The sequence below is a fragment of the Hipposideros armiger genome, unplaced genomic scaffold, assembly GCF_001890085.2.
Source record: "Hipposideros armiger isolate ML-2016 unplaced genomic scaffold, ASM189008v1 scaffold_904, whole genome shotgun sequence".
Lineage (NCBI taxonomy): Eukaryota > Metazoa > Chordata > Mammalia > Chiroptera > Hipposideridae > Hipposideros > Hipposideros armiger.
Window position 1 is genome coordinate 140,878 of NW_017732254.1, and position 11,989 is coordinate 152,866.

Here is an 11,989-nt window from a genome sequence, read left to right on the forward strand (position 1 = left end):
AGAGAGAGAGAGGAAGAGAGAGAGAGAGAGAGAGAGAGAGAGAGAGAGAGAGAGAGAGAGAGAGAGAGAGAAGAGAAACCTGGGTGCTTTTATTTTTCTTTCTTCATTCTGCGTAAGTATCTACTCTGTGGACTAACCTTCCCTCAGGCTCCAAGGCCTAGATTGGAGGGCAGTAAGTTTGTGTGTCTATTTTTGTTCTCATGCTACACTACATCCTCCAACCCAGACTTTATTAGCAATAAGGCTTTATTGGGTTCTCTGTCTGCTTCTGTTCAGTGAAGGTCTCTACTCAACACAACCAGAGTGAACATTTGAAGATGCCAGCCCCTCCCCTGCTCAACGCCCATGAGTGGCCTCCCATTACACTGAGCGTGAAAGCCACTGTTTACCACGGCTTTCAGCAGTGGTGTGCTGGTAAATGTTCAAGAACCACAAAACCAAAGTATAAGTTTAATATACATTTTACTGATGTAAAGGATGCACTGACAGCACACCATTTCCAAGTAGTAAAAAATGTACACACAAAAACCTGCACACAAATGTTTATATCAGTTTCATTCATAATTGTTAAAACTTGGAAGCAACCAAGATGTCTTTCAGCAGGTGAATGAATAAATAAACTGTGGTGCATCCAGACAGCGGAATAGTATTCCGTGCTAAAAAGAAATGAGTTATTAAGCCATGAAAAGATATGGAGAAACTTTAAAATGTTTATTACTAAGTAAAAGAAGCCAATCTGAAGAGGTGGCATACGCATACTGTGTAATTCGAAGAGTATGACATTCTGAAAAATGTAAAACTATGGAGAGTATAAAAAGATCGGCGGTTACTAGGGGTTGGGGGAAGGGAGAAATGAATAGACAGAGCACAGAGGATTTTTAGGACAGTGAACTACTCTATATAATACAGGTGGATAGATGTTATAGTTGTCAAAATGTATAGACTATACAACACCAGGAGTGAACCTTAATATAGATTATGGATCTTTAGCATGTATCAATGTACAATAGTTTCATCAACTGTAACAAATGTATCACTGGTGAGCAGGATATTTATAGTGGGGGAGGTTGTGCATCTTGGGGGCAGATGGTCTATGAGAACTCGCTGTACTTTCTGCTCAATTTTGCTGTGAACCTAAAACTACTCTAAAAAATGAAGTCTATTAAAAACATAATATTCTATATAATTATCACATAATTCTTTTACTGATTTTTGAGAAAATCTTGTATTCATTACCAAGTTGTGGTTTCAATGGATGACTGAATATAGTTCTGACATATGGAAGGTCTGACAATTAAGTTCGTGAGCTCATCCTAGAAAAAGTGCTACATACCTCATTGCTGAATATCACTATGGTCACCTTTGAAGTACTCCCCTTGGGAAGCTATGCACCAATGTCAGTGCCTAGTTGACCCTTCAAAGCAATTTTGGAACTCTTTTTCTGGAATGGCCAGCAGAGCTGTCCATTGATGTCCTGAATGTCATCAAAATGTCTTTTTTTCAATATTTCCATTATCTTTGGGTAAAGAAAGAAGTCATTGGGGGCCAGATCATTGGGTGAGTAGGGAGGATGTTCCAATACAGTTATTTGTTTACTGACTAAAACTCCCTCACAAACAGTGCTGTGTGAGCCAGTGCATTGTCGTGATGCAAGGGCTATGAATTGTTGGCAAAAAGTTCAGGTTGCCTAACTTTTTTACACAGTCTTTTCAGCTCTTCTAAATAGTATAACTTGGTTAACTATTTGTCCAGTTGGTACAAATTCATAATGAATAATCTCTCAAAAAATGTTAGCAACATCATTGCAACAAGTTTGTGAACTTAATTGTCAGACCTCTTAAAGTGTTGGTTGGTTCCTTTGTCAAAAGAAAGGAATATGCAGAGATGTACATCAGAACTTCCTGGGTTCATCAATGACATGAGTGATTTCTTTGTTGAGTTGGATATTTTTGATACCTGAAAAATATTTTCTTATATTTTTGTGTCACCCACAAAGTAATGACCATGGACACAACATGCTTTTAAGTTTAATCTGCATTATTAATATTTCTCCACCACTTTCTTAAATCTAGACAATCAATATACAATCAAGACATTGTGTGTAGTGTTCACCTACTTTTGCTGTATAAATATTCTACCATGGCCAATTTCAAGCTACTAGTGAGCTATCACTCAACTGGAGATGGGAAGAGCAGCAGCACATCATTATAGAGTATTTACACCATGTGGGTACAGTAGTCATAAATAACCTCAAGAGCATAGGTACTAGTAAAATGTAGCCAACAATTCAAACGCGATGCGTTTTGAGCATGACCTTTCTTTTTAATAACTTAAAAAGAAATAATTTATTTCTTTTATTATTTTAATAATTTATTTATTTTTAAGTTTATATAATTTAATTTTAACCAATGGCTGTACTCAAAACAGGCTTACGAAATCTCTGGAAATGTAACAGTCGGCTCTCATGCACCGGTATGAGCCCGTTCTGGGACTGCACTGCCTGTAATGTTCTGCGAAGGCAGAGACAAGAGAGCGTGACTATACTGGGAAAGTTGTGACTAGAATAGCTACTTAACTGTCACCTGTATGAATCAATTCTCTTATTTCTTCTATTTATTGAGGGTCTCACTGAACTATTGTTATCTGTCGGCCTCCCTCCATATCTAGGTAATTATTAAAAATAAACAAAATGTGATTTAAAAGTGTTGGGATTATACATAGTTATAGAGTTATAGTATATAATATATATTTAAGATGATACGTAATTATATAATTAAAATTAGTATTATACATTTACATTATATAATAAAATTAAATTATATTAAAGCACAATTTATATATATATAAAATTATATATTAGTGCCTTACAAAAGACAGACATCCCTAGAACTTTCCACCATGTGAGGACACAGCAAGAAGGTGCCATCTATGAACCAGGGCCCTCTCCAGAAGTCAACCATGCTGGCAACTTGACCTTGGACTTCCCAGCTTACAGGATTGCAAGAAATAAATGCCCATTATTTATAAGCCATCCAATCTATGATATTTTGCTATAGCAGCCAAAACGTACTAAGACAGCCGCCCTCCGTTTAACCAACCTCTTTCTACTGCCACTCCCTCAGGAAGACAGCCACCTGCCTCATTCCACTCGAGCTCTGGCACCTGCTGCAAAGGCCCCTCCCCTCGGTGTGGACCTTCCTCAGCCTCCTGGGCTCTGACTCCTTCCTCCGGACTACTGCAGCATGTGCCCCCTTCCACTGTTGACACCTACCTTGTGCTGCCCCACCTAATAGCTTTTGAGCTAATTTTGGGGAAGGAAAAGGAAAGAGAAAGAGGGAGAGAAAGAGGAAGAGGAAAAATAAACTTTTTTTAACAAGCACACTACACTTTTGTTTTATTCATAGAATAAGTCTATATCCTTCCAAAGACATTACTTTGAAGAAAAAATCTAATTTGGATATATTACAATAATTATAACAATGGTTGTATAATACTTTATACATTCTAAATAATTTTCACATATATTACCTCTTTTAATCTTAGCAACATTGTGAGATGGGTAGAACAGACATTCTCCTTGTCCTAATTTTAGAAATAAGGAAACTGAGACTTTACAGTCATTAGTTATATTTCAGTAGATGCATAAATAAGAGAGATGTTAAAATTAAAAAGAAATACAAAGGTAGAATGTCCAAAACCAGTACCATAAAAATGGTTTATTCAATCACAAGAATCACAAATTGGCAAAGTAAAAATGGATATGATATTGTTCTCTACAAAGCCTAATTTGAGTTCCTATTACATGCAAAGAACTGCACTTGGAAAAGAGACAAAAGACACAGATACTGACTGTCTATGTAACCTGCAAATCGACAGCCCATTATGCTCTCTTGGAAAATATCAGGAAAGGGGGATTTGAAAAGCATTGTGCCTACTTTGGTATTTCCACGGTTAGGAAAATTTGTACTCTCCAAAGCTCATTTTGGGACATGGAAACACCATGGCTCATTTGTTTTGTTCCCAGCCAAACGGAACAATCGCACAACTAAAATAAGAAAACAGCTGCTCTGAGCCCTACACAGCCAATTGCAGAAGCCCAGGATGGAGGAAAGAGTATTAGAGGTCAGCCCAAGGATATATGGAGGATTAAATGAAGTCCTGTATACAAAAGCCCCCAGCAGAGCACCTTGTTCATAGCAGGCCCTGGATCAGTAGGGAAAAAACAAAAAACAAAAAAAAAAACTTATTTACTGTATTTATCCTAGGAAGGAAGGTAGGTACCAGGAAGTTAGTTACTTTCACAGAGTGGCAGCACAGGTCTAGGCCTGAAATTTGCAGTCTAGCTTTTCTCATTTTAACACTCTGCCAAGGCAGGATAGAAGATAAATTCAAGATCAAAATGATCTGCAGGGTTTCCTGAATCAAATGGTCACATTCATTTACAAAACTTGGCAATCCCTTCTGAGAGTTAAGAGCCACTCTGTAGGGTTCTATCAATACACAGGCAATTAAATTGGTGCTGATATTAGCACAGGCCCCGAGTTATTGTCAGGCTTTTAAAGGATACTGCTAACAAAACAAAATACCTATTCTGAATTAACCAAAGTTTATCTCAGTGAGTTGAGTGTATATCGTTAGGAAGAAGTTATTCTTTTGTTTGTGTTGTGTGAGTATGTGTGTTTGCTTTAGGAGAGTAAATGAATATCTCAAAATACATTTGAGTTTAACCACATACACATAATTTGTATGAGACAAACTCCCTTCTCCATTCCCTATACATAAGCCATGTGCTATTGTATCTCTGTGCCTTTTCATCTCCTTCTTCTTCTGCTTGGTGAGCCCTCCCTCCTGTTTTGTGCATGATGAGCTGCTCATCAATCAAGCTCTAGCTAACATGTCATCTCTTTTACAAAACATTTCATCAAATCCTGTAGGCAAAGACAATTTTTCCATCTTCTACTCTCACCAAACCCTGTTCCATACCTCTCCTCCAAAACTTACTAAGTACCCATCATGTGCTATGTACTGGGCTAAGTATAAATAAAAGTTAACATTTATTATGCATTTACCATGTGCCAATACTGTACTACACGTAGCGTCTGTTGCGTTTTTAATCCTCACAACAATCCTGTGAGTGTGGGCCTATTGTATCATCATTTTAAGGATGAGAAGACTGAGGTGCAGGCAGAGTAAGTAAATTTACAAACTGACTAAGTGGCACAGATTTAAAGCCAGACTGCGAGTACAGCTGTTAAGGACTTTGTACTCGCATGTTGCCTTCTTTAGAGATGTGGCAGTCCTGAATTTGCTGCTCAGATTTCCTCCAAAAGATCCTGGACCCGGGATCTTGACTGACAGCCCCAACTGCCTCTGGTCTCAATGCACCGCAGCACCTGCTCCTGGCCTGTAGGACAGGCAGGGGTGGAACTCGTGCCAACCCATGTCTATTCAATGGTGATTCTTTTAATGGGCAACTTTTGCTTGGGGAATCCCTGTCCCTGTTAACAGCAATCCCTATGAAAACCATTGTATCCAACTGCTCATAGACTAAGGCAGCCATCTGCCTGCCAACCTGAAACTGTTTTGGTAGGTGGGAGGTACCCATGAAGGTAAAACATAAAAAAAAGGCTGTTAAATACAAGAAAACATTGTATTATAGTAACACGAATATGTTTAAAATAAGTCAACAGGAAAACACACACACACACACACACACACACACAGAGGCATCTTTTGTATTAAGAAAGGAAGCATTGTAAAATAAAACTGAATTTGTGTTCGCTGTTGAAAACTATTTCCCCGTTGCTTTTATTGGTTGGTCGGTTGGTTTCTGTGGGCACATGAACGCGCATATGGGTGTTTTCTCCCACTGATGACCCTTGTTGAGTGGTCTTGGTCCACTGCTTTTCCCCTTTTGGAGTCACTACATAGTGCTGCAATGTGTGTATATTTTTCATGTATCTGTTCATTTTTATGAATTCTAGGGGTTTTTTTTGTTGTTAATTACATTTGATTTTTCTTCTGTTAAAAAAAGAAAGCTTCAGAAGCAGGCTGCAGTCTGTGGCTCTTCCCACAGCCTTCCTTCCTGCTCTCTTCACAGCGCGTGAGGGCACCTCCCTGCCAGCTCCTGCTTTCAACCTCTTTACCCTTGACGGGCATTTCCACCAATAAGCCTTTTCCTATCCAGTCCTGTCTCGGTGTCTGCTTCTCAGAGGAGGAAAACTGAGAAAATACATATGGCTCAAGATCGGTGTCTCAAAGAACTCACAGTCCCTCTGGAAAAATGGCCACATAAATTTAAAACATGTATATAATTCAATGTGATAATTCCTATAATCGCAGTAGATATAAAGCATCTTGGGAATGCAGATAAGGAAACAATTGCTCTGTGTGGAGCAGATGAATGTATATTAAGGGAAAATACAAGGAAGAGATGACTTTTAGGTTGGATCCCAAAGGAATACTTAGAATGAATGTATTTCAGAAAGAGAATAATATTAGCAAAGACACAAAAGTATGTAAGTGTTTAATATGTCCAGGAAATAAGATTCTTGTCTATTTCTGGGCAATTGCTTCACTGTTTTCACACTTAAAAAAACAAAACCATAGATCAGCAAAGCAAACTTTGTTCAAAGCTTTCAATTTCAAGGGACATTCCAGCCACAGTCTTGCCAAGAGCAAAGACAGCATGAACCTCATGACCTGGTAACCCACCCATGCCCCCACTTCCATCTGTATTTACTGTACATGACATGTGCCAGGCACAGACAGGTCGTCAGAGGAAGATCACAGACTTAGATATGGTATGACATAAAAGGTTCTGAAAAATCAGAAATCTGCAGGAAAATAAGAGGTTTTCTTGCCCTCATTATTTCCTCTCCAAGAGACAAGAAAAAAAAATGAGATGGAGCAGTCTAGGGTAAACCCTATGAGAATGAGGCCAAGTAAGTGTTAATACGCTCTGTGATGAGTCTCTGGGGATTCAATTTATCTGAAAAACAGAAAGGAAGGTGCATCCTTGGCAGAGACATTCCTGCATTTCCAGAAAAAACTTTGTAGCCTGACTATTATAGGAGGTGTGCTAGGTGTTGAAAATTTTGGAAATGCAGAAACACAAATGAGGAAATAAAAACCACCCATAACTCTATGGCACAAAGCAATATAGGCATGTGTGTGTGTGTGTGTGTGTGTGTTTAGAATATGTTTGAAATGAAAGGGTTAACATAGCATGGAACATTTTATAAACAGCTTGTATTATTTAATGTATTATGAGCTCCTCCTCCCATTAAGAAAATTTCTTCGGAAATCCCAAACACTAATTAAAAAAGATATATGCACCCCTATGTTCACTGCAGCATTATTTATGATAGCCAAGATATGGAAGCAACCTAAGTGACCATCAATAGATGACTGGATAAAGAAGATATGGTACATATACACAGTGAAATATTACTTGGCCATAAAAAGTGAAATCTTACCATTTGTGACAACATGGATGGACCCAGAGGGTATTATGCTAAGTGAAATAAGTCAGACAGAGAAAGACAAATGCTGTATGGTTTCACTTAAATGTGGAATCTAAAGAACAAAATAAATGAAGAAACACAGAGAACAAATTGATGGTAGCCAGATGGCAAGGGGTTGGGAGGATGGGTGAAGGAGGGTAAGGGATTAAGAAGTACAAATTGGTAGTTACAAAATAATCACGGGAACGCAAAGCACAGAATCAGGATTATAGTCAATAAGATTTTAATAACTACGTAGAGTGCCAGGTGGGTACTACACTAATGAGGGGGATCACTTTGTAAATTACATAAATGTCTAACCACAATGCTCTGTACACCTGAAATTATTATAAAATAATATCAAATGTTAACTGTAATTGAAAACATTTTTTTTCCTTTTGCTTTGATTTCTACAATATTTTCCTCTTCTATTTATCAGCTCTTTCTTTCTTTCCCTGACTTGTCATCTTACAATCCCTTCTTAAATTTGAGGTTTCCTTGGGTCAACACTTTTCTCCATTCATTCAACCTGGTCTTCAGCATGGCAGGGTCACCATTCCCTGGTCTTCACGGCTGCTCATGCACTGATAGCTCCCTTCACAAATATGCTTGTAAACCCCAGACCAACATTTTCTGTCTATTAAACATCTCAACTTGAATATCTCACACGTAACTCAAACTCATTCTATAAAAAACTGACTTCATTCATAACATCACCCTCAAACCAACTTCTGTTAAAGCCTTACCTTAGTTTTTAGAAAATATTGGTTATATCCTGAAGCCAGGAGGCTATAATGCTTGCTTGCTTTCTCTTTCTCACTCCCAATACCCATTGGTCACTAAGTATGACCTTTTCTACATGCAACCATCTCTCCCATTGCTCCATTCTCTCCAGAATGTCTGGAATGGCCTTTGTAAGGGATCCTATCATCTCTCACCTGTACTGTTGCAAGAGGTCCTTAATTTGTCACCCTTCACTATATCTACTCATGCCTACATCAAGGAATGAGTGCAAGATAAGAAACGAATTTAAAAATAGACTATTCTTTTTTTCCCAAGAAATTTTGCAGATAAGAGTAAGAAAGACAGAAACATTTAGAAACATCAGGAGACAGGGTTATGGCAAAGGTTGTCTGTTTTTAATGTGGAGAAATTTAAAGAATATTTGTAGACAGCAAGGGAAGGAAGGAGCTAAGTAAGCCTATAGTGTAAGAGAGAGTAAACAGGGCAAGTTTCCTAAGAATGTGGCAGGGAGAGATCCCAGAACAACCCTTAGGACCTGAAACAAAGGAAGCAATAATAGCTCAAAATCTATATTTGAGGCCAGTATGGAGGGGGTTTATAACTGAAGGAGTTTATAAACCCTTGAATTCTCAATTAGGTCATCTGCTAAAGGTGAAAGAAAGAAGGCAAAGTGGGACCTTTTAAAAGATTGGTAAAAGCTTGGGACACTTGGTCTTGAACACTGGTGAATGAAATTGAGTAAGGATAAGCAATTATCTTTTAACATGTTCACCATTGCCACCCACACCTAATACCATCCTTGGTGTGTAATGAGCCCTCAGTAAACATTATAGAGATTAAGCACCACAGTGGTAGAAACTAGGTCTTATTCATGCAACTAGCAGTGTGCCTAGTCACTGCAGAAACTCAAGAGTCAAAAGAATGAATTAGTCAATAGAATATTACATGAAAACATCATTAGCCACATTTTCTAAAACTGGAAGCTTCTCATACTATCATATTATCTCATATTCAAGTTGACTTTATCAGAAAGGAACGAAGACAATTTATGTTAATTACAGAGATTTGTTAATTAAATTATTTCTTAGAATATATTTAAATAAAAATTAGATAATCTCCTCATGCTTACTGTCAGATTATACAATGGAAATAAATACTAGAATTATGACTCAAAGTCATAAATATTCTTCAATTTTCAAGTATGATATCGAAATAGTCATTATACTCTAATTACCCAAGACAGGCAACAGAATTAATTTTCTTTAGAGATACTTGAAACATCTTTAAGAGATATTAAAACAAATAAGGGAGGCTTCTAATAAATTCTCAATAAATATATGCTACGTCATTTTGAAGTTACCTATACAAACAATTAGTTCTACCTTGACTCTGTCAGTGCGGCTGTTGAAAAGTCCAATCCGTCTAATGGTGCTGAGGATGGGATCAGTAGAGTCATCAATCATGTTGTGAGTGGTCACTGGAGGCAAAGACTGTCGCTGAATCATGGAAGAAAATGTCAATTGTCCAAAGAATTAATGTGTGACTAATTTCAGCAATAGGTCATTGGTGACCTGTCATCCAACCTTTTTGCCTGAAGTCTTTCGAGATGACACTAATGATGATGACTAAGTTTTGTTTGTGCTTCAAAGGAGGATAAGGGGTTGAAGGACTTCCTCTGGATATTGTGAGCACAGGACACTTTTGTTTTTCACTTGCAGCCAAGATTTCTTGCCTGCTTCTGGGACTTATTTAAAATAAGAGTGTCCTGAAATCTTGACTTAAGATGAGCTACGCTCCTGGATCCTTCTAGTGGGTCTGTCTTCTGGTACCTGAGGTCTCACTATTTTGACAAGATTTGGGTGTATGCCTAGCACAACACTTATCTTTTCCTCTTTGCAATAATTCCATTTGGCTGAGAAACATTCACCTTTTCTCTGCTGTAACTCAAAATTCTATGCTTTTTGAAAAATTGAGGTTTTTGTTGTCATTGCAATATACACAATTTTTCAATTGGATATTTTGGTTCCAAATGAATTTGTGTGTATGTGTGTGTGTATGCACATGCTCCAGGGGAGGGCACAAATGCAGCCCATCACTATGCACATGCGCCAGGGGAGGGCGCAAATGCAGCCCATCACTGGCACAAATCATGCAGTCCAGTTTCCCACACTTAGGGAAATCACCAGCACCAGCACACCCGGAGTGCAATGGGTAAGCCTTGCTCAGAAAACCACCTTTGTGATCATGGTACCTCCCCAGCCAGGTAAGTATCAAATGAATTTCTTAATTGGATAAAAAGACAAATTCCAGGCGATTTATAAAAGGAGCCCTGAAAACCATTCATAAAAGACAATATACAAAGCTGTCCTTTAGGTGAATACATAAGAATGACTTTCTAGTTTTTGGGTTTAAAAATTTCCCAAATTAGCTCATTCTGATAAATGAAAATATTGACCTAAATTGATTTTAACAGTTATGGGAAGTGGTTGGCACTTTTTTTTAATTACCTGAGTTGAAAAGATGGCCCTTTTCATAATTGTGAGATCATCTCGATCCAAAATATTATGCATGTCAGGAATTTCTCCTCTGTGGGGAAGACAAGGTTAGTAATAAAAATAAAAACAACTGGCACTAATTCTTATAAAATAATATCATTATTATTTGCTTCCTATGCTTCCTATGTGTCACTGTTCTAAGCACTTTTAAAAATAAATATAAAGCAAACATTGTTTGCTGATGAAGCTCACCGACGGATTCCTAAAGTGTCAAGAAGCATGATAAAAGAACACATTTGATAACATAAAGGAAAATTAAAATCCATTTTTAAAGCATTAATGCTGATCATCAGAGAGATGCTTTCATTATATTTTGCCTACTCCTCAGTACTATGCTATAAAGTGCCTATAACTTGTCCATCTATACGTTGGTATTTTTACTAATAAAAAGAAATTATTCCCACCTGCCACCACAGGTCAGGAAACAACAGAGATCATAGCCAAATTAATATATTTTGTATGTTATTTTTATTTTATAATACATTTTAATTTGATTTTATTATTTAGGTTTTATTGTACTTATACATTTATTATATGTTATTATTTATTAAGTTAATGCATGTTAACATTAATTAATGTTAATATAATATATAAGTAAATAGGTATTTAATAGATATTAAGTCAATATATATTTTTACTTCAAACTTTCATAAACTCTCCTCCCTCAGCTTCAGATTGGCATATTAACTCTTAATGAGATTCCCATTGAATTAGAGCCTATCCTCATATATAAATATGTTCTCATGGTACAACCTGTTTGTAAGTATTTGTCAGATGAAGGATAAAAGAACACTTGCTCACATGATATAACACATCTTTAAAGGTTATTCATTCCTTTATACTTGGAACAAAATAAATACATTTTAGCATCTAAATTGCTAAGTTTGAATAGTGACACCCCAAATGTTTGACATGTTAAGTAGTCGAAGCGCCTACCTTAATAATGCATCATAGAGTTTCTTTCCAAACTTTTCCTTCACTGAATGTGCAGTGTCCCTGGATGAACAGAAAGATTTATAATTTAAACACTGTCACAATTTTAAATCTTTATTTGTCATAACAATGCTATTGTTTTATCAGTGCATTGTTGAAATTACAGGCCTCTTTTGTATAGCCTCTTTAATTATTTTCCTATTTGTCAACTTGGCTTGAGTTAAAACCTCCAGAGCCAAGGCAGCAGAATAC

General features: G+C 37.1%; 1 protein-coding gene across 1 annotated transcript in view; it reads right to left on the reverse strand.

Annotated features, from left to right (window-relative positions):
• GYS2 (glycogen synthase 2) overlaps window positions 1–11,989 on the reverse strand; it is a gene marked incomplete in the record, with an annotated part of 53,021 nt that overhangs the window by 8,255 nt on the left and 32,777 nt on the right. Inside the window, 2 exon segments of the mRNA XM_019630363.1 lie at window positions 9,632–9,745; window positions 10,757–10,835. Of these exon segments, the coding sequence (XP_019485908.1) occupies window positions 9,632–9,745; window positions 10,757–10,835 (193 nt within the window).